General features: G+C 41.1%; 1 protein-coding gene across 3 annotated transcripts in view; it reads left to right on the top strand.

The window, feature by feature from the left end:
- col21a1 (collagen, type XXI, alpha 1) overlaps positions 1-23,463 on the top strand; it is an 81,996-nt gene that overhangs the window by 32,156 nt on the left and 26,377 nt on the right. For all 3 annotated transcript variants that reach the window (XM_051916344.1, XM_051916342.1, XM_051916345.1), the window contains 5 exons: positions 3,662-3,715; positions 7,704-7,757; positions 8,283-8,336; positions 8,472-8,525; positions 10,046-10,099. In XM_051916344.1, coding sequence (XP_051772304.1) covers positions 3,662-3,715; positions 7,704-7,757; positions 8,283-8,336; positions 8,472-8,525; positions 10,046-10,099 — 270 coding nt within the window. The remainder of the gene's footprint in view (positions 1-3,661; positions 3,716-7,703; positions 7,758-8,282; positions 8,337-8,471; positions 8,526-10,045; positions 10,100-23,463) is intronic.

Raw genomic sequence — 23,463 nt, 5'->3', positions numbered from 1 at the left:
TTAGATATTTCCACCTCAGTGAGGGAAAAGAAGGAAGAGAAAAGATTTGTGGCTGTGGATGGTCCAAGTTCCTGTGTATGTGGAGCCGAGAACTGACTGCTGATGGTTGATGTTTTGTCAGTGAAGAAATTAGCAAAATCATCAGCAGTTAAAGAGGTTGTGGGTGGTGGTGGAGGGGGACAGAGGAGAGAGTTGAATGATTTGAAAACTGTGCGTGTGTTTGAAGCACTGTTGATCTTGTTGTGGAAATATGAAGATTTAGCAGCATGAACATCATCAGAAAAGGATGAGAGGAGAGGAGAGTGATACCTACCTAGGTCAGATGGGTCTTTGGATTTGTGCCATTTTCTCTGCAGCCCTGAGTTTGGTCCAGTGTTCACAAAGAACATCAGATAACCAGGGGTTACAGGGAGTAGCACATGCTGGCCTGGATGAGAGAGGACAGATACAGTTTAGAGAAGAAGTTAAATGTAAATTAGGTGTAAATTAGGTCAAGTTGGTTGCCAGATTTGTGGGTACTTGTGGTGATTAGCCGTTTGAGATCAAATGAGGCTAGAAGAGAGAGGAAAGTCTGAAGCATAAGGCTTCTCTAGATGAATGTTGAAATCGCCAAAGAATACAAGTGGACTGCCATCCTCTGAGAATGAGGACAGCAGCATGTCTAGTTCCTCTACAAAGGTACCCAGTTGGCCTGGGGGGGCAATAAATTAATACAATACGAAATTTGAGTTGTAATTGGAATAGCATGAAACTCAAAAGTATTGTTATTGCATAGAGAAGAGTGAGTTGAGTCGTTCCAATTGTTAGAAATAAGAAGACCAGTACCCACACCCCTCCCAGACTGGCGAGGGGTATGAGAGAATGCGAAGTTGTTAGAGCGAGCAGTGGGGTTGCCGAGTCCTCTGGATAAATCCAGTTTTCAGTCAAGTCCAAGATATTGAGAGTAGATTTAGTAGCAAGACTGGAATGAAGTCAGCTTTGTTAACTGCTGACTGACAATTCCATAGACCCACAGAAACAGAGAGAGAGGTGTATTAGAAGAGGAGTAGATAGGACGCAGGTTAGCAGTATTGCGCTGCCTTCTATGGTGATAGTGGAGCGTTGCTGAGAGACAACAACAATGTATTGAAAGCACATGTTGAAAATGAAGAAAAAGAAGGGTAAAGAAAAGGGAAAGGAAGATGCTGAAGTGCCTTACCGGTGTCCTTGCTTGGTGAGAGTTGCAGGTCTTTACCAGAGTCGGTCTTCACATGAGGAGGCTGAACACGAGGGCTGAACGCTTCCGCTTCCACTTTATCATTCTGATTGGATTATTAGAGCAGACTTGTGTTAGCAATGGTTACCTCCAAAGAAAGGTGTGCAGCCATCATCGCTTTGCATCAAAATGGCCTCAGATGCAAGAAAATTGCTGCAAAGAATATTGAAAACCAAAGAGCCTTTACCGGATCATCAAGAACTTCAAGGAGAGAGATTCAGCTGCAGTGAAGAAGGTGTGGGATTACAAATTTAAGAATCTGTTTAAGATCTGCTGATCCTACATCCTGACATAACATCACATGAAATACTATGGTGAAGTACATTGTATTTAGCATTTTAAGGTAAAAAGGATGACTTTCTAAGAAAATCAAGTCAGGCAGCCCAGGTGTCTTTATGCACTTCCTGACCATTTGGCATGACAAGCTCAAGACACAGCTCTGCCTTTGTCTCTATGATAATGTGAAGGTATGGCCAATACTGTCAGACTGATTGGATTAGCACCTATGCATTTGATTAGATCAGGGCTGGGGAAATGCCGGTAACGGGCTAATTCCTACACTGCATTTGCATGCTTTGTTTAGATTGTCTCCACCTCTACTGTATGTATCCCCCCCTTGAATGTATATAAACTACAATGTACACTGCCTTAGTTAGACTTGGATGACTACAGCGACGCACAGCGCGTTTCTCAATAAAGAGTAACTTCTGCTTGAAAGATATCCCAACGTCTCCTGGTCTCTGCTTTGACGAGGAAAAAGTTTCCTACAAAAGATTCAGGACGTCCTAGTGTTCAGCAAGTGCCAGGGCCGTCTCCTCCTGAGGAATCAGCTACGGAATCGTGTCACCACTAGTGCAGAGCTTGATCAGTTTTTGCAGCAGGAGCTGCCAAAATGCATCTGCACAGTGAGGCCAAGACTTTGGACAACGGCCTGGTGTCAAGAAGGGCAGCAAAGAAGCCACTTCTCTCCAAGAAAAACATCAAGGACAGACTGAAATTCTGCAGGAAGTACAAGGATTGGACAGCAGAAGACTGGTGCAAAGATATTTTCTCTGATGAAGCCCCCTTCCGACTGTTTGGGAAAATATCTGGAAAACTGATTATCTGGAGAAGAAAAGGTGATTGCTACCACTCCGGTGTCGTACCAAGAGTGAAGCATCCTGAGACCGTGTGTGGGGTTGCTTTTCATCCAAGGCTTTGTCTCTCTCAATTCTGCTCAACAACACTGCCATGAATAAAGAATGGCATCAAAACATCCTGCAAGAGCAACTTATCCCAACAATCCAGGAGCATTTCTTTTGATGATCCATGCATTTTCCAGCATGATGGAGCACCATGTCACAAGGCAAGTTAATGAAGTGACATGGAGATCATTACATTGAAATTTTGGATCCATGGCCAGGCAACCCCCCGGATCTTAATCCCATAGAGAACTTGTGGTCAAAGGCGAGTGGACAAGCAGAAGTCTCCGAGCACTAATAAGGCAAGAATGGATGGCCATCAGTCAGGATTTGGTCCAGAAGCTGATATCCAGCATGCCAGAGTGAATTGCAGGGGTTATGAAGAAGGGCCAACACTGTAATTATTGACATTTTGCATATATTGAATGTTTTTGCCAATAAAAGCTTTTATTACACGGCTCTGTGGAGTACTTGATTCTGATTGGTCAATGGCGCCATTCAGCGGTATGTTATTCCCCGATAACAACCGCTAAAAACAGTTAACACAAGCTCATCCGGGTTACTGAAGTCTGCAGCGCTATATGCTTGCTAGGAACGTTTTTTCCTCTTGGAAGTTTTGCCTTTGCTGAGCTAATAAAATATTAAAAAGCAATCAAATTTTGTGTAGTTATTTAATTATGTCATCCAGTATCACGGACTCACTCTCTCCTTTCATACAAACGCAGCTGCTGCTATTTTGCGACTATTGTTTTGTTCACTGTAATGGATAAGATAACAAATAGGTACGATTTTAAATCAGTTTAATCTCAGATCAATATCTCTTATCCCCATAATTATTTATGTGGAGAAATGCCATGTAAATATGTTGTATGACTGTACCGTATCTCTTAAGTGTGTTTCTGTCTAGTTTGAATTTGCTGCACGAGCAACTGCTCTCTCCACGGAAGCGGACTCGGATCGATTCAGATCAATATTTCATGTCTAATTATTTACTTATGTGGAACGTAGCCGTGTCGGGGTCCTGATCACCCTGTCGGGGTTTATTCTGAGATAACAACCGGCTGGATGTACATTATCCCTTACTTAAAACTCAAGAAATGCTTATTGTTTTCAAGTATAGAAATGTGAAAAAAATCTACAAATTCTGAAGCAGCAATGGCTGTACAACCTTTTTGCAGAATTTACTAAAATGAATTTTTTTCAGTGTGTATGTGTTTGTCTTTAGGGTGAGAGCGGCATCCCAGGTTTACCCGGGCCACCTGGCAAACCAGGTGAAAAGGTCAGTTTTAAAAATGTTTTTCTATTTCTGCTACATCAATGTTCCAAGATGCCTATGCAATTCTTAAAATTGGCCATAATCAGACACATATGGAACCTGGTTTCATTTAAATTTTCTGCAGATTTTTGCAGGAAAATCTGTGGGTAAACTTTGGGGAATTCCTGTGGAATGGATTTAAAGTGTGCTAAATGGAGCTAAGAGCACTACACTCTTAATTCCAGCTCAACGATGATTAAATTAGAAAACGTGTAATAATCTAACATGTAAGGAGTGGAAATGTATGGGTACTGAACTGATTCTGTGTGGACCTGGCCATTATCTTCAGAGATGGTAGTTTACTTATACATGCCTTGTGGCACAGAATAAAACACAGGTCATACATGAAATAATTCAGCTTTTGTTTAACGTGGTTCCCAAACTTGTTTTCACAAATTTCACAATTTACCAAAATTACATTAATCATAATAATGCAAAACAATAATGCTATCCTTTACAAATATGGTGGGGGATAGTATGAGTTGATAATATCACGGTAATTTGATCATTTTGAAATGATTCGATATTTGATATTTGTTATGAGAGATCAAAGGGCCATGGTACATATTAATGTTCAGGGAAACCGGAAAAGCGTAGCGCCAGATCACAGTCCGAACAAATACTCATACACAGCTTCTGGTGATGTGTAGATCTAAAGATAACTCCAAGATCAAAAAAAAAAACATGAAAGATCCGCACATGAGAATAAAGCCAAAAAAGCTCAAACAAATTTATTTTTGCACTTTTTGTGGCCTCTGGAAAATAAATTCGTTTGAGCTTTTTTGGCTTTATTCTCGTGTGCGGATCTTTCATGTTTCTTGATCTTGGACATATTATTGTTCAGCAATGAATTATGGTGCTTTTAGGGCTTGGCGATATGGCCAAAAATATTATCACGATACATTTTTTCATATCAACCGATATTGATAATTATCACAATAAATGTCAAACCTTTATTTCTTTCAAATCTTAAATCTTTTTAAAAGCAGATTTTTGCTCCTGAGTGAAAGTTGTAGAATCTGAACAGGTAATTGTGGTTTTATCAGAGGATATAAAGAAGTGTACATCAATGGGTCTTTTTAAATTGAAGCTAAAATCTTTTTTAAAATCGACTCAACTTTGTAAGCATTGATATATAGCCCTGATAGGATGTGCGTATATGTATGATTTATTTTATTTTTAAACTGTTTGTATTATTTTATCATCTGTGTAGTGATAACCTGTCAGGGGAATGTGGATGAAAATTATCCTTCTGCTAAATCCGGAGCAATTCATGAAATGGAAACATTTATGTTAAAAACTGTACATGGCCCCATTTCAAATAAATACAAATAAATTAAATTAATTAAATAAATCATCAGAACATAAACACTTGCCAAACAGGTGAACATTTCACAAATTAATATAACACGTTTTGTGTTTTAGAAATGCACATTTGACAGTTATCTTAAGTTGAGCGACAGAAGCAGTAGTTGGGATGCAGATGTAAATTTATGTTCATTAACAAAAACAGTAACACCGGGCCCTTGTTAGTTATATAAAACAATTTGTATATCAGAAAATGTTTAGATTAATTAATCAATTCTAAATTAATTCTAAAAAAAAAAAAAAAAAAAAAAAAAAAAAAAAAAGGAATAATTAGACGACCCTTACCTTTTTTTAGTGTGATGGATGAGTCTGCATGTTTGCAAAAAGTTAATCAAACTAGGAGTGCCAGAGGTCTGCCATCAATTAGCGTTTTGTAAGGGGCATCAACACTTTCAGTGCTTTTGGACAAGCTTGGAGCATCCTTCACTGATTACTGAGGTTGTTCATCATTATGTGGGATGTAGGCCAATAACCACACGTTCGCGCCAAGTATAATCAAAGCAGGCAGGTTATTTGATGACAGACGTTTTTTAAAACGCAATAGGCCTATGTAAAGAACTAATTTTCTGTTTAACAGCTGCTATGGAAAACTTTGAAACACTCACATGTTTGCCAAAAAAGATTATGTTTGCGATTAGATTTCTGAATTAAACCGCTGCACAGGCCCTCTCTGCAAAAACCCACATTCCAAAGACAGGTCAGCCAACCCGGTGTCGATAAACCCTAACGCGTACACTAATTGACAGGCAAAGAACGTTTCTGATTGGCTAAAATTCATCTTGAGTCGCTACTGCATGTTTCTGTTTTAGTGGCGTGATCCACAATCCCTCCCCCATCCCCCGCCTTTTTAATGTCTCGTTAAAACGTCTAAAAATGTATAAAACTGATCAGAGATCAGGTAAAAAAAGATAGACATTTGTTCAATGGTAGCCTCGACTCGTTTCACTTGAGAATGCCATCGCGACGGCCGTTTATGAGCGCTATTTATTTATATTAAACGTTTAACATTTTAAAAAGTTACCCTCAATTTCCAGTTTTACTTCTGCAGAAACCATGTAAACACCAAAGACGCTTTAAGATATAATGTTTTATTAGACAGGTTAAAGGTGCAATATGTAAGAGTCTTGCAGTAAAATATCCAAAAACCACTAGGCCAGTGTTATATATTTTGTTCACTTGAGTAGGCCTACTTACAATATCCCAAATGTTTCCAACTATTTGTAAATCGTTAGAAAATCGTGATTTTAACAAGGCTCCGAGACGTGTAAGGAGTCACCTGTCAATTGCGTCATACCTGCGTTACCCTCGGTTTCCAGTTTTATTTTGTAGAAACCATGGAAACATCAAAGACGCTTTAATATTTACATGTTTTAATAGGCAAGGGAACAACTGTTTGGTTACATTTATAGACAGAAAACTAATTGTTGTTATATAGCTCAACACGTTTAGTCTTATTGTTTAAATCTAATTTTCTTGATTTTTTTGCGAGTACCATGCTTTACCATGCCTCAGAGAAAAACACTATTTTGTCAAGTAGCAAACATAGCATGATCAGATGCAGCTTTATTTTTAGTAACAGTAATACAGCATTTTCTCCATCATACAATACGTTTTAAAATTAATTGCATGCCATTTATCAACACAAGCCATCCAGCATTTAATATGATATTCTAAAATCGATCTATCTTACTGCAGTGTGTCTCACAGCAACCACCGAGCGAACGCACAGAGTAATGTTATAACATCATTTCCAACACACTCAAATGTATCTAATATGATAAACAGAGCTACGGTAGCCTACCTCATCATGACCGGAAAAGCGGAAGTGGCGCCAGCGACTGTGGCATAATAAAAGTTCCCTCGTTCAGCTCCCACAACACTTGGTCCTGCTCTGATTCATACTACAATAACGTTAATAATCACATCCATGAACATGATTTCTTCCATGAACATGATGGCTTGAAAGAAAGAAAGAGCTTTTTTCTATCATACAATATATATATTTAATTAATTGCATGTCATTTAGCAACACAAGTCATCGAGTTTTTATTAATATGACATTCTAATATCAATCTAGATTACTGCAGTGTGCAACAAGTCTCTTATACCAGCTACAGAGTGAACGCTCAGAGTAACGTTATAACAACTTTCAACACATTCAAACGTATTTAGTATGATTGTTTTAACCATGTAGAATAGTGCTGTGTTACCCCACATACGTAACACAAAGAGCAGAAGTGGCCGACTGCAGCATAAGCATAATAAAATCTCAGCTGGACTCCCAAAGCTCTTGGCCCGCCCTGCTTCATACCACAAAACGTTAATAAAACTTTAATACATTAGCTCATCCATGAACATGATTTCTGCTTGAGTCCCATTGGAACGCTTTCCATCAGCTGTGGAGGTGAAGACGAAAACTCCCATGATTCCACGCTCCTTCACAGCGTCATCAAGCTACGCCTTTGTTTATAATAAAGGCACAAAATTACATATTGTGCCTTTAACGTCACCCAGATAATTTATTTTCATATATTTTCACTGAAAACATATATACGTTTTACATTACACTGTGTTTTCTCTCTAGGGATCTGCTGGTCATCAAGGCATGCATGGACCACCAGGCAAAGATGGGCAAGTGGTATGGATACTTTCCTCTTAATTTTCTTAGATCTTCCCCTTTTTATTTCCAGGTCTCTCAGCTCTCAAAGACAGTTTTCTTTAGGCCTGTTGACATGAAAATTTGCACTTAATATTCAGGACAAATGTGGTCAATGCTTCTCCATGTCACCGCCTGACCCGTAATGCTTGTGGTCTTGTTTGTGTAAACACTGACTTCGAATTTGTACTATGCCTCAGCTCTTTATTGAATGTTTTCTTAGCCCTCCTCATATCTATAATTTTTCTGGGATACTAGCTAATGAACAGTTGGGGCTTTCCTTGCAGGATCTTGGTTATTAAATTAGTCCCTGTCCTGAAAAGTACTGATATAATGTTGGAACGAAACATGATGTATTACATGTTTAGGGAGATGTTGGTATGGATAAATATAACAATATCTTTCACAAAACAAATCTGTTAATGACTTGAACAGCATTGCAACCTCATCCGTTTGTTTTGTTCCAATACTCTTTTTCTGCATTAACCGTCATACTGTCTATCTTAGGGAGAAAAAGGGAGTAGAGGCCTTGATGGTCCACCTGGATATCCAGGAGAGCCTGTATGTATATCACTTCTCCACTTCATTTTTTTAAGTGGTCAGTAATTATGCTTTAATGCCTTTGTGTGTGTGTGTGTGTGTGTGTGTGTGTGTGTGTGTGTGTGTGTGTGTGTGTGCGTGTGTGTGTTTATCAAGGGAGCACCTGGCAGGGATGGAAAAGACGGAATTCCGGGAGGAATTGGTCTCAAGGTGTGTACTGATCTAGTTCTTCTCGCTGTAATAAACTCAACAAGTTTATTGGCTTCCTTGAACTGTGAACATGGACCATTGAGAATATTTGGCAAGCCCACTTCGAGGAGGCTATGCAAGATGCCGTATTATTTGACAGAATTGCATGAAAAAAATATGGTAGGACAGAATCTTCATATGGAAAGCCATAAAAGGTTTGCACCATCATTTCCTCTTTCATGCTGATCTACACTGTCTTTTTCCAGGCTTACAGATGGCTTTTATTAAACCAAGCTGTTCGTCTACATCTTGGTGGTTGCATATATGATAAATTCTGGATTATATGCTTGGTTTCAGATCTTCTTTAAACATGCACTACTCCATTAAAGTGCAGCCAGAGAAAAGCAATATAGGCATCATGGGCAGCTTAACAATGTCTTTCCATAATCAATAATCATTATGTTAACAAAATTGCCATGCTTAAACATTCCTTTCTTACACACCTTCTTGTCTAACATATCCCTTGTTTTAAAGGGTTAGTTCACCCAAAAATGAAAATTATCCCATAATTTACTCGCCCTCAAGCCATTCTAGGTGTTACTTCTTTCAGCCAAACACAATCGGAGTTATATTGAAAATTATATATATTATATTGGCTCTTCCAAGCTTTATAATTGGAGTGAATAGTAACTGAGATTTTGAAGCCCAAAAAAACTGCATCTATCCATCATAAAAGTAATCCATACGACTCCAGGGGGTTAATAAAGGCCTTCTGAAGAGCTTACGCTACTCCTACATCCTACGTCATACGCCGAATCTCGACTCTCTTGTGAACGTGCGGATGGACGTTACTGGAAGCTAGTGATTACAGTTAATAAAGTTATAATTATGGATATTTTTCGTACAACAATGCATCGCTTCACTTCAGAAGGCCTTTATTAACCCCCTGGAGTCGTATGGACTAATACTAAGACTATTCACTCTCATTATAAACCTTGGAAAAGCCAGGATATTTTTTAATATAACTCTGATTGTGTTTGGCTGAAAGAAGAAAGTCATATACACCTAGGATGGCTTGAGGTTGAGTAAATTATGGGATAATTTTCATTTTTGGGTGAACTATCCCTTTAAGAGACATCATTAATGTTTTTCAGTGCCTCATGTTCTCACAATCAAGAGACACCAAGATCTGGCGTATTCGCAAAAACACACTGGCGCTTGATTTTATTCCCAGCAGATTCAGTGGCATGTCATTTTTTCCAGCATCTTGTTTATAATAATAAAAATAGATGCATGTGAAATGTTATGTTCTCAGTATTGTGTGCATGAAAAATGTGCTCAGTGTTATTTATATGAACAATTGTTGCACCCAAATTCAGAGGTCGGCAACTTAAATGTGTGTGTATTGTCTGCATCACCAAACAGAAATACAAAAATAATGGCTACTTTCCAATAAATTTCGAGCACTCCTATCCACCCACATCCCCACTCATATAAAAAGTTGAACTTTTATTCTAACTATGTGATCTTTGTCTCTTCAGGGAGATCCAGGACCTCCTGGAATTCCTGGAGTGGATGGAAGAGAGGGACATCCTGTGAGTATATCTTAAAGCAGCTAAGATCATTGCCAGGTGTTTTAGTGGGTGGACGCATTGAAGTGCAGGCTGTTGAATAATACCGGACAGCATTTGAGCATAGAAACTTGTGAGAAATGCAACTTTTTTTACTGCATCTAATACAGTGTTCCAGTTTGGCTGACTGAATTGACATGATTTGAAGTCTTATTGGTGGTTAAGGCTTTGCACCTGGACTGGGCAGAAAAAGATTTCTATGTAGCCTGAGGAAAAACTGTGAGTGACTCAGCAATGCAGTTTAGCAGATTAGCGCTGGCAGCTGAACTCTTCTTTAGAAAAATAGGTCTAAGAGCCATAGTTTTGTGGCTCTACTGGGAGAAGGTTTCGAGTATAATGAAAGTGTGCTAACTGGAGCCATCTAGCTGGTCTTGGGACAAACAGCAAACAGACTAAATTTATACAATACATTGTCTCTCATTTTAAATGATCTAGTTAATTCTTAGCATTTGCTTCAGGATCCAGATTTTACATTGAACATAAAGTGGTTAACCCAGCACAGTACAAAATCTAATTTATAGAATTATCCAATAATCATCAGCAATAGGTAATCTCATGCTAATTTCATGCATTCCTTTGCTAATGTTGCTCAGCTTTGTTCCTATATACAGTAGTGGCAAAAAGAGATGTCTACAATTTAACCAGTTATTAATATTTATTTGGTTTAATAACCACGTTGTCATCTCAAGACTACAGTATTACAACATGGTGTGAACGCAGCGTTAAACAGCTCGCCCTTTTACAGCAGATTTACTTCACAAATAACCTAAATATGATTTTCATTTACAATAATCAGTACTAAAACTCAGAATTAGTAACCTACTTTCCGCAGCAGTCATGCGCACGTTCATTCTCCTCCAGTGATATCCCAGTTCTTGGCTCATTTTGACTGGATTGTTGAATCAATGAGATGATTCAAGAACAGCTGCAATCAGATCAGTCCGATTTGCGAATTAATCATTCAGTGCGATAAGGTTTTCATTTGAATTAAAGGGTTAGTTTACCCAAAAACGAAATGAAAATTCTGTCATTAATTACTCACCCTCTTGTTGTTCCAAACCCGTAATGGTCCGTTCACACCAGAAGCGAATGAAGCCTTAAGCGCGAGTGATTTACATGTTAGGTCAATGCAAAGACGCGAAACGACATCCTGCGGCGCCAATCGCGCGAGTTGAAAAATCTGAACTCCAATCAGGAGCTTGCTCTAATAGTGACGTGATTACGACGTAGCGAGAGGAGGCAGAAATCTGAAACTCGTTGTCGCTGTACGATACATCTTCATACTTTTATAGAAACTGGAATAAAAAGGATCTTGCTTGGAAGAAAGTGAATGAGGAGGTCGGACAATCTGGTAAGTTGTAAAAAATGCTCTTTACTCAATTTGAGCTATATATATACACATATTGAGACTACAAGCTAGCTAAAGCCGGCAAATTGAGCTTATTCGCCGTATTTTATAACTACTTTCTCGCTGACGAGTTGATGTGTTTATTCAGAGGAAGTGTGCAGAAACGAGACTGGAGCCGCCTGGCAGAAGCCCCTCTCATGACGCGAATTCGCGTCTGTTGTGAAGTAATTTTTTCACGAGCGAATTTCACGCGCGAATGAAGCGAATTTTACACGTGAATGAAGCGAGTAAACTCAAAATGTGCTATTCGCGCGTAGTTGGACGCTTGAACGATTTATTCGCGCAAGTCGCGTCTGGTGTGAATGCCCCATAAGACTTTTATTCATCTTCGGAACACAAATGAAGATATTTTTTACGAAATCTGAGAGATTTCTGTCCATCCATTGACAGCTACGCAACTATTACTTTGACGCTTCAAAAAGTTCATAAAGAGATGGTTTAGTCCAAATTTTCTTGATCACTTCATATGATGAACAGATTGAATTTAGGCTTTTATTCACATATAAACATTGATCGGTGAACATAAACAGAAGCTCAACCAAACCCGCTTGATGTGCGAACTAACAAATAGTTCCCTTTCATGGGAACATCAACGCTGCGCCGAGCACTTTGAGAACGCCTCTGTGTGATTGCGTTGTGAAGCACTTGTGAAATTGAACCAATAGGGTGACGGGACGTCAGAGTGGGTGACGTCACGGACCAGGAAACTATAAAGCACTCCTGAGAACAAAGAATGCCAGCTTCTGTGTCTTCAGCAAGCGCTCTGTGTTATCATGTGTTTTATTTGGTGTTGTCTGTCAGCTACGTATACAGTTCAAAATATCTCTTCGTCTGAGGACAAGAGTATTTTCACACCATAAGCATATATTTCAACATATTATATATATATATATATATATATATATATAAGACACAAAATGGCAAGCAAACAGCAATTTGTCAAGTGTGTTCATCCCTGCCCTCGTTTTATCATGGGTGGGGATACACATGAGATGTGTGTTGTTTGCTTAGGAGTGGAGCATGCCCAAGCAGCTCTTGAGGGAGCTGTCTGTGTGCATTGTGAGAAGTTAACGCTCCGTACACTCCATTCTCGCTCTTTGAGGAGGGCGCCTCAGCCAGTGTTCCCCGCGGATCGGGTCCCGCTTCTGCCGAGGCAGAGCAGCGGCTTCATTCGTGGGGTTCACAGATGGATCTGACAGAGGGGTTAGAGACGGGCCAAGCCCTTTCTCTGCCTTCACCTGCCAGATTCAGTGTCTCTCCTCTGGCGGCGGAAGCACGCGCTGTGGTTTCTTCCCCCAGGAGAGAGGCACCGGCTCTTTATCTATCCAGCTCTGAGGAGGTGGATCTGGTGAGCGTCGATGCTGGTGATGAGGACTTGCCATCCTCATCCCCAGCATATGAGGAGCTGCTTGAGGTGGTGACTAGGGCGGTAGAAAAATTAAAACTCGAACGGCCAGCAGAAAAAAGTGAAGCGCGTCACAAAAGTAAACTGGATGAGCGCTCTCTGCCCGCCCGGTCACTGCCTCAGCGTCGGGGACTGCCGTTCTTTCCCGACCTCCACTCCGAGGTGTCAAGGTCATGGCAGAGACCTGTGCAGTATTGTGAAAAACAGCATGGCTATGGGGCGATGCCTTGGGTTGAAGAGACGCTTGCGAGTTATCTCTCGCCCGAGTCTGCATCGTCCCTCAAAACCCCGACACTGCCCACCAGACCGCTAAAGACTACATCAGCGCTGGTGGGCAAAGCTTACACGGCAGCAGGTCAGGCTGCAGCTTGCCTTCATACGATATCGATCTTGCAAGCTTACCAGGCTGCCCTGCTGGGGGAAATTGATGAGAGTGGGGAAGCAACCTTCGAAGCCATTCAGGAGCTCAGGAAGTCCACTGATCTCTCTCTCCGGGCCACCAAGGAGACGGCAAAAACAATCAGCCGTTCTATGGCAGCCTCAAAGAGCCAAGATCCCCTGCAAAGAGCCTGGGGACGGGCGGGCGACACAATCAAAGCCTTCTAAGGGTAAGACAGATCTAAGGACTGTCGATATCGCGAAGAAGGCTTCGAAGAGGTCCTGACGCCAGTGGTACAGTACAGAGGGTCCTGTATCACATTACATGGTACCCGTCCCTCTTTGGTGCCCTCTGGGGGGCGGTCTGCCAACCCTGCCACCTCGTGTGCTTCAGGGCGCAGCGGTCCAAAGAAGGATGGAGGGCTGCATCCTATTCTAGATTTACGCACGCTAAATCTCTCTGTGCAAAAGCTCAAGTTCAAGATGCTTACACTCAAACAGATCACCACACAGATCAGATCCGAGGACTGGTTTGTGACAATAGATCTGAAAGATGCTTACTTTCATGTATCCATCCATCCTCATCACAGGAAGTTCTTTAGATTTGCTTTCGGGGGCGAAGCTTATCAATACAGGGTTCTTCCTTTCGGCCTAGCTCTTTCACCCCGCACCTTCACGAAATGCGTGGATGCAGCTCTGGCTCCTCTGAGACTCCAGGGCATCCGCGTGTTGAAATATATCGACGATTGGTTGATTCTAGCTCAATCCGAGCAATTGGCAGTTCAACATCGAGATGTTGTTCTGTCCCACACGAGAAGGTTAGGGCTGAGACTCAATGCCAAGAAGAGTGTGCTTCTTCCAGCTCAAACTACCAACTATCTAGGGGTAGTCTGGGATTCCGCCACGATGCAGGCACACCTGTCTTCTGCTTGTGTGGATTCCATTCTCTCAGCCGCGAATGGGGTGAAATTAGGCCAGTCACTCACTGTAACAGTTTCAGAGACTGTTGGGTCTGATGGCAGCTGCGCCCAACGTGATACCTTTTGGCCCGCTGCACATGAGACCCTTACAGTGGTGGCTCACGACCAAGGGGTTTTCTCTGAGGGGAAATCATTTTCGCATGATCAAGGTCATGCAGCGATGCCTTCGTGCCTTAGTCATGTGGAAGAAGCCTTGGTTCTTGTCTCAGGGACCTGTGTTGGGGGCTCCTTGTCGTCGCGTAATGCTAACGACGGATGCCTCCCTCACAGGCTGGGGAGCGATCATGAGTGGTCGCTCGGCTCAGGGTCTTTGGGAGGACCATCTTCTTTCCTGGCACATAAATCGGCTGGAAAATGATGGTGGTATTTCAAGCTCTCATATACTTCCTCCCAGACCTGAGGGGCCATCACGTGTTGGCCCGCACGGACAACATGTCGGGGGTCTCCTATATCAGGCACCGGGGGGTCTGAGGTCTCGCCAGTTGTGCAAGTTAGCCCATCGGATCCTCCTGTGGGCCCAGGGGAAGCTCCTCTCACTGAGAGCAGCTCATATCCCCGGGCATCAAAATGTGGGGGCAGACATCCTGTCGAGGCAGGGGCCGAGGCCCGGGGAATGGAGACTTCACCCTGAGGTGGTGGAGCTCATCTGGAAGAATTTCAGTCGTGCAGAAGTCGACCTGTTTGCTTCAAAAGAAACATCTCACTGCCCACTGTGGTACTCTCTGTCGCATTTCCCCCAATTGCTCTGCTCCCAGGAGTTCTGGAGAGGGTTCGCCAGGACCGGGTCCGTCTCATATTGATAGCCCCGTTCTGGCCGACCCGAGTGTGATTTTCAGACATAATGTCTCTTCTACACGGCTCCCCACTGGAGCTTCCGATCAGACAGAACCTTCTGTCTCAAGCGGGCGGCATGATAATTCATCCTCGCCCGGAGTTGTGGAAACTGTGGGCCTGGCCTCTGAGGGGGCTAGGCTCATAGAATCCGGTCTCCCAACCGAGGTTGTGAAGACCATACTCCACTCCAGAGCTCCCTCCACGAGATAGCTATACGCAAACAAATGGAAGTTGTTTTCTACCTGGTGTAGACAACGTCAGTCAGACCCGTTCCACTCTTCTATCAGTCTTGTGCTGCAATTTCTCCAAGAAAGATTCTCGGATGGTTTATCTCCTTCTACCTTGAAGGTCTATATAGTGGCTATTTCCGCTTACCATGCTCCTGTAGGGGACTCTTCTGTGGGAAGAGACCCCCTATTTATACGCTTTCTCCGTGGTACCCAGAGGCTGAGGCCTGCTGTGCGTACAAGAACTCTGGCCTGGGACCTGGCTATTGTGTTGGAAGGGCTAGCTGAGGCTCCCTTCGAACCCTTAGAGGAGGTGTCTGAGAGATTCCTCACTCTTAAAACGATTTTCTTGTTGGCAATCTCATCAAGAATTGGAGATCTTCAAGCACTTTCGGTTGCTCCCTCATGTTTGGAATTTGCGCCTGGTATGGTCAAGGTGTTCCTTCATCCTAGACCTGGGTATATACCCAAGGTCCCCACCAACATCCCAGGACCAATTGTACTGCAGGCCTTCTGTCCTCCCCCCCTTTTCTAATCCGGGTCAGGAAAAGCTTAATCTGCTTTGCCCAGTTAGGGCACTAGACACTTACGTCCACAGAGCTGCCCTGTGGTGAAAGACTGAACAATTGTTTGTCTGTTACGGGTCTCCTAAGAAAGGGGGCCCTGCGTCTAAGCAGAAGATGAGCAAGTGGGTGGTCGAGGCCATCTCACTCGCTTATGAGTCGGCCGGACAACCTTCACCTTTGGCTGTCCGGGCTCACTCTACTAGGGGTATGGCTGCCTCAAAGGCTTTGATCTCGGGGGTCCCCCTCCACGAGATATGTGATGCGGCTGGGTGCTCCTCTCAGCATACATTTATTAGGTTTTACAACCTTGACTTGGGCTCCACTCCGGGGTTCTCGGTGCTCTCGTCTTAAGGATAGCAGACAGGCACTTGGAATTATGGCGTAGTTGGGATAGGGTTCCCAAAGCGCTCGATGCAGCGTCGATGTTCCCATGAAAGGGAACGTCTCAGGTTACGTCTGTAACCCTGGTTCCCTGAATAGGGAACGAGAAGCTGCGTCGCCTAGCCATACTCCCTGCAAGCCTGTGAGCATCTTGCTTCAGCCAATCAGAAGCTGGCGTTTTTTGTTCTCAGGAGTGCTTTATAGTTTCCTGGTCAGTGACGTCACACGCTCTGATGTCCCGTCACCCTATTGGTTCGATTTCACAAGTGCTTCACGACGCAATCACACAGAGGTGTTCCCAAAGCGCTCAAAGCAGCGTCTCGTTCCCTATTCAGGGAACCAGGGTTACAGACGTAACCCGAGACGTTTCCGAAGATGAACGAAAGTCTTACAGGTTTGGAAAGACATGAGGGTGAGTAATTAATGACAGAATTTTTATTTTTGGGTGAACTATCCCTTTAAGGAATGGCTCGCCTTCATTGCATGTGTGGCGTGTTTGGTATTATTATGTTAGATGTTATTGGGCAAAAAAAAAAAAGGGGGGCCAAGCCCAAAATGACTAAACACTAAGCTTTTAATTGTCTTAACCCCAAATTACTGGTTAGGAAATTAGCAAAATTTAAGCAAATGCGCTCCTTAAAAAGCCATTGCTGTCTCAGAAAAACATCAAAGGCAGAATTAAGTTTTTGGCAGAAAATGGAAAGTTGTGTGTGGAATGATGAATCACAATGAAACACGAGTTGCATGGTGATGCTCCAGAGCGGCGTCTTCGAAAATCTGCTGAGAAATATAGTAATAAATGCATGTCTACCACAGTGAAGCATGGAGGAAGAGTGCCATTTCAGCTGCTGGTATTGGTGAGCTGCTTCACTGTGAAAAGTCATTTAATGCTTTGGAGTGTAGGAGAATATTGCAGAATGGCTTGCTTCCCACAAATGAAAAGTTGTTATCTAAAGAGGAATGATCAGATGTTATTTTTCAACAAGACAATGATCCTGCACACACTGCAAAGATGACCAAGAACTCCATCAGGTTCATGTTTTGGCCTGGTCAGAGTCCAGATTTGAACCCTAGAGTGAATATTTGGTCTCACATTAAACTCAAACTAACTGGGAGACACTTTTCAACTACTCATGAACCGTTTGAAGTCATCGACATTGAGTGGAACAACACTGACTCTTCTTCCTGTAAAAAGCTGTCTGTTGGGGAAGGATATCCCATGCTAAGTTATTTTATCTACAGCATTTGTGCAGTTCTTGATAATTTCCTGACCAGTGATTTGTAATTAAAATGGTTAAGACCATTAAAAGACCACTAAATATTTTGCCATTTTTGGCTTGGCCCTTTTTTTGCTCAGGAGTGTATATATGCATTAACACTCATTGTTAGCCAAGTTTAGTTTTTACCTCTTGTACTATTCTTTTTCAAGGTCATTTTCAGTGACGTGAGAATTTATGTCCTTAAAGCAATGGAGGGTACTTTTTGCAACAAGTTTCCATGTTCTTTTACTGGTCCCTGCAGAGCAAACTCAGACCAAACATCTGCTTCCGCTTATCATGGAAAATGCACCAAGGTGGCTTTGTTGGATATGCTAAAATTGTAAAACATTGTTTATTTTGCTTTTCATTCATAAACCACCAAATGTTGCTTTCCTATTCAGCCTCTCAAGAGGATATTTAAATGATTACTACCATTAGTCTTTAAACAATGAATCTTAAACATGCAATGGCCCCAAAAAGAATGATAAAAATTGGTAATACTTTTTGTTGGTTCATGATATCTTATGCATTACCTAATTGAACCTTATTGGAAATTGTTACCGGATAATTAAACATTTACTCACTTAATAATTTCGTTGTATTCAATGACAAATTATAAAACAAACAATAAGCAAATGACAACCCTGTACACACACATTGGCAATAGAATCACTATTGGCTAGTCATTTATTGTGTACTTGCCAGACTTAGCCAGCAGTGGCTTCTCCTTAGTCTTAAAAGCTTTATTTCCAAACTAATTCTGTCATTTTGACAGGAATATGTCTTTGCGTATGTGTGGGAGAAAGAAGCATAATTGTGCTTTTTGCCATGTCGGGCACATACAGACAGTTTACACTGCGTGAGGCTAGATCTTTTCTCTGAACTAACTTTTCTAAGCGGTTTTTGCAATGACTTATCCAAATGGTGTCAGTGTGATTTTTAGTTTATGTAAATGCAGTTTCCCCTCAAGTTCACACAGGTGTCCTAGCAGGGTAACGACAGGTGTAGTTCATCACATTAAATTTGGACATGTTCCACTAACTTTTAACAAACAAAAAGTGTCCAAATATTAAAACCTACTACTTTGAAACCTTTGAAAGTACTTTGAAAAGTGTTGTTGTTCTAGCTTTAAAATGAATGGCAGTGTGTTAAGTGTCTAAATACGTTTGGGGCCACTGCACTGTATATGTTATATTTTCCCTCTGTGGATAATGCTCTATGCCCTGCTCAAGAAGTGCCTGCCAATAACAATTTACAGCATCATCATTTGTGGTACTGACGTCTAAACATTGTACTTGGCAAAAGTTGCTTAAAACGTTTATGCATTGATTCTTCTTTCGCTTCAGTAAGATAATGTTAAGAAGGTACTGCCAGAATCCTGGCAGATGAAATCAAGACAGCTGTTTCTCAGTTTCTTACAGACCTACAGCACACAAAGAAACGACATATAAAGAAAGAGATGCAGATAATAAGAACATCGCTAGTTCAAAAAGTGTTGGTGGGAGGTGTTCTTTTACAAGATATATACCAGGGGTCTTCAACATTTTTAAGGGCATTTTTTCAGCGATCTATCACACCATGTTTAAGAGCGCCAAAATGACATTTATTGTTTGAATTTCATTATAAAATTATCAGAATTTTAAAGTTGACACTTTGCTTCATATTAAAAGTAACCAAGTACAAAGCTTTGCGTGATTATGGGATGGCATAATGATAAGTGAAGTTTTGTTCATGCTGCGCATCAACAGAAAAAAGGTTTTAGATTTGAGAAACCATATCATTACTGATTAGAATCAAGAAATTAATCCAGAGCTGGTGTCCACACAGCTGACATGTTTAACTACTGTAGCTTATCCACGATGTGTGCACGAAATACACGCTGAACACAGTCTTTGTCACCGGAAAAGCACTAATTAAATGTCTGTTTTGGTCACTCATTTCAGCCCTCCAAAACCATTTTGACCCAAAACCGAAAATAGCTGTTTCGGATGAAAATGTTTGGTAGCTGAAATTTCGGTGCATCACTAGTCTTTTATAATGTGTCTCAGCTGCAGCAGGCCTTGATCCCTTGGGCACCGACGCCTGTCCTGATTCCCTCAAGAAAAGGGCCAGGCGTGATCGGAGCTTTTTCATGGAAAAGCCGTCGCAATCTGTGCATTCTGCTCCCTTGAGATCAGAACGCGCATGATCCTCTCCAAGACAAAAAACGCACATCTCGTGTGTATCATCAGGTGTCAGGTAGCACGGATACGGGGGAACATACTTCCTGAAGTGCTTGTAAGAAGAGGAATCCGTAGTGATAATCACCTACACACACTTCAAACAAAGGGTCACCTGAACACAAAAAAGCTGATGATGTGTACTCCAGGTGCTCTTTGTACTCACGGTCGCACTAGAGTGATGTCAGGGGTTGTCGCAGGCCAATGACATTGTCGTGTTTTTACTCATACTTCAGACATCGTCATGCCGAGGCGTTCCCCGAAGTGTCTTCGGACGCAGTGCGAGTTCCCATTCGAAAGGGAACTCTGCCGTTTTGAGCGGTGAGTGGATTCTGACTAACTTAAACACCTCTGATTGGCCATTGTGTTCAAGAGATCAACAGACATGTCTGTGATTCGCTACATTTCTCACCGCTGCAAAAACACATTGTAAGTAGAAACATTTGACGTTCTCCAGAGCACGAACACAAATACAATGTTCAGCGTTTGCCAGATCTGTTTCGCCAATGAAATATTATTACAGTATCAGGGTGTTCTTGCTTTCATTTGAGGGTGCTTAGCATTTGATTTTGTTTTTAATTTTTTACTCATTTTAAAATTTTTTAACATTATTTGTGATCAAACATTAATTGGCAGACCCCCACAGTACCGCCCCAGTTGAAGACCCTTGATATATACAGTTATAGTAACTCATTTGGCAATTCACCCAGTTGGAATGTGCTAGGATGATAACTATTTTAAATATCCAGGTAGTTGAAGTAGCATCTTCATGAACTTTTAACAACAAGATTTTTGGTTAACTTTTTTTTGTTAATCACCTTTTTTCCTTAACTACTGTATATAAGGGATAATATACAACAAAACAGTTGTTAGCACTTAATAAACCCCACTGTTCACAGTATACTTTTTGTTTTTTGACTTGCATTCAAATGCATGCAAATGCAGAAGACTGGAAACCACAAGCTCATGGGTAGAAGTTTTGGGTTTCGCTGCCTTCTGAAGTTCAAGTTGGGTGAACTCTGACCAGCGAATTCGTATCGTGTGAAGACGTGTGACCAATAGAAAATCGATACATCACAGCATGACCTGCTGAATTAAGAGACGCAAACTTTTTGCAGTCAAGTGGAGTAGATTGTATATTTTTACATTTTGGATTATTAAATTTTGAAGAGTTTGGTTCCAAAACGCTATAACTCCATTTTGATTCATTTGAGTAAAAAGCTGTTTTCTTTACCAAGAAAGTGGCAAGATGAAAACCACTATTTTCTGTTTCAAAATTTCACATAGCATCTTTTGGTTATAAAAACATTAAAAAGTCAAATCTACATTTTGTTTATTATAAAGGTTTATTATAAAAACGGATTATTTTTTCCCCCAAAATGCAATAAATCCATGGCACATTTTTTTTTCAAAATGCAATTAATCCATCAATATAAAAGTTATTTTTCATATTGAAAATACACAACAGTTGATTCACATATATGACAGCCTCTGAACTTTGCCAATACTAATCTTATATACAGGCATTTGACTAAAAATACATTGTCGTCGCTCCCAAAATGAATTCAACGAACTACTATTTCATGTCAACTACCCATCTGCAGATATGGTCTTAACCACAGTAATTCATGCCACATGGCATTACATATGGTCATTATGAGATTAGTAATGAAAATTATTGGTGATTCATCACAGTTCTCGAGTACTCAGCTTTGCATGCTTTTGTGAATAAGGCATTGCTAGTCCAGATTTGAATAGTTTATTGGCTGTTGACAAATGCAAGTGTTCTTGTCTACCGTCCTGATTATTTTTAAAAGGCTCATTCATTGCTGGGTTTTTTTTTTTTTTTTTTTTTTTGCACACTGATACAAAAATAGCATGCAGAGCTTGAACTCTTGGCAAACTTCGAAGTGAAGGAAATGTTTTCTGCAGATTACATGGAAGCACATACATCATGAAGAGGAAGCATTCAAAGAGGAAATGTGCATGACCACAGAGATGCTTTAAAACGATAAAATGACAAATCTTGGCACATCTTGGCATGTTCTGCAGTTAAACTTAACTTTCCAGAGATCTAAAACGTTACGCTTTCTAAAAGTAGAAATCGGAGCCATCAATCTGTGCAATGGTCTGTATTTTGGATTTTGAGTTTGATGTTCTTTATTTTTTTTTGGTTCTATTTGTATCATCACGGACCCTTGGCCAGTAAAACATAATACAAACACATTTTCCAGGGGAAACAGGCCAACCCGAGTGTGTGTTCATAATGATAACATGAAATCTGTTCCTACATGTTGCAAAATGATGTGGGAGTCAGTCCTAACAAGGTGCATGGTTGTATGTGAATGTGTCAGCTAGGAATACACAGAGAGAGAGGTCACTCACCTGTGTCGATTGGGGGCTCATCTGGAAATGATGGTTTGTTTGCACTGTATTTTACTGGTGAGGCCACTTGCACTATTACATACATATGTTGGCCCAACTTGGCAATACGATGCTAGGGTGAACTGAGTGGTTGCCAGATTATTACTCTGTGGTTGCTAAGGTGTGCTAAAATCGATGTGTGGTTTCAACACCCAGATACATTTACACTTGTCCAGTTTCAACTGGAATGGGTCTCAGACCACCTCCTGAAGTGGTTTGAGTGATCAGATTTAAATCCGTCTTGAAAGCGTTTCGGGCATTTACACCTGATCTTTTCACGATCAGATAAATATCCGAATAGAGAAAACGCATGAAGTGACCAGGTGTAAAAGTCCCATAGAGTCTGATGATCTGAATCAGGTGTGTTAGATAAGGAAGACGTATAATGTGAAGAGAAGTGTGTCCCAAGGGTCATCTCTTACTTAAACTGGAATGTAAGGTCCACTTTATAGGCTTAGTAACTACTAGCTTATTTGTAACTAACTCCATACTTTATTATTACAAGAGCTTATTGATGCAATTCAGTCAAAGTTCTGCGCATGTGCAATGACGTAAAAGTGGCGCAACGATGTATTAAACACGAAATAAGCATTTGTTGTTGCTAAAGGAAAGATTTTAATTCTAAAATATTCACTCATGGTCCGTGAAGTGGTGTAGGATGTTGCTTTGGACTCTCATCCACAGATGGCTGGTTTTGGGTGCAGGAAGGGATGTTTTTACTGCTTGATAAACATAAGCAATGGCTTCATGTGCTTGTTATCTCCTAATTGAGTAAATATTAAGTCTGCTTTTTAAAGTAAAGAAAAGAAGCAATGGGAAGAGCCTGACAAGTACGCACACACAGTGGGAAACTCTGTATATTTGTTCAGTGTGAGCATGTCAAAAGATCAAATCTGATTTGTTTTTATTCCGACTGAAACAAAAAGTCTCCATGTAAACGTGTTTCCCAACCCTGTTCTTGGAGGCACACCAGCAGTACACATTTTAGATGTCTCTTATCCGACTCATCTATTTCAGTCTCTACTAACGAGCTAATGAGTTGAATCAGGTGTGTTTGATTAGGAAGAGTTTGTACATGTGTGGTGTTGGTGTGTCTCCAGGAACAGTGTTGGGAAACACTGCTTTAAATCCTTAAGTAACATTTGCCTAGAAATAAAACGTAAGATTGAATAGCAATGTACTGCAGTACATTACGATTTAAAGGCACAGTAGAGATTGCTTATTCAAAACAATAACAGGCATAGGTT

Source organism: Ctenopharyngodon idella, chromosome 13 (genome assembly GCF_019924925.1).
Source record: "Ctenopharyngodon idella isolate HZGC_01 chromosome 13, HZGC01, whole genome shotgun sequence".
Classification (NCBI taxonomy): domain Eukaryota; kingdom Metazoa; phylum Chordata; class Actinopteri; order Cypriniformes; family Xenocyprididae; genus Ctenopharyngodon; species Ctenopharyngodon idella.
The sequence above is the reverse complement of the archived record's forward strand: the minus strand, read 5'-3'. Positions and strand labels throughout refer to the sequence as shown.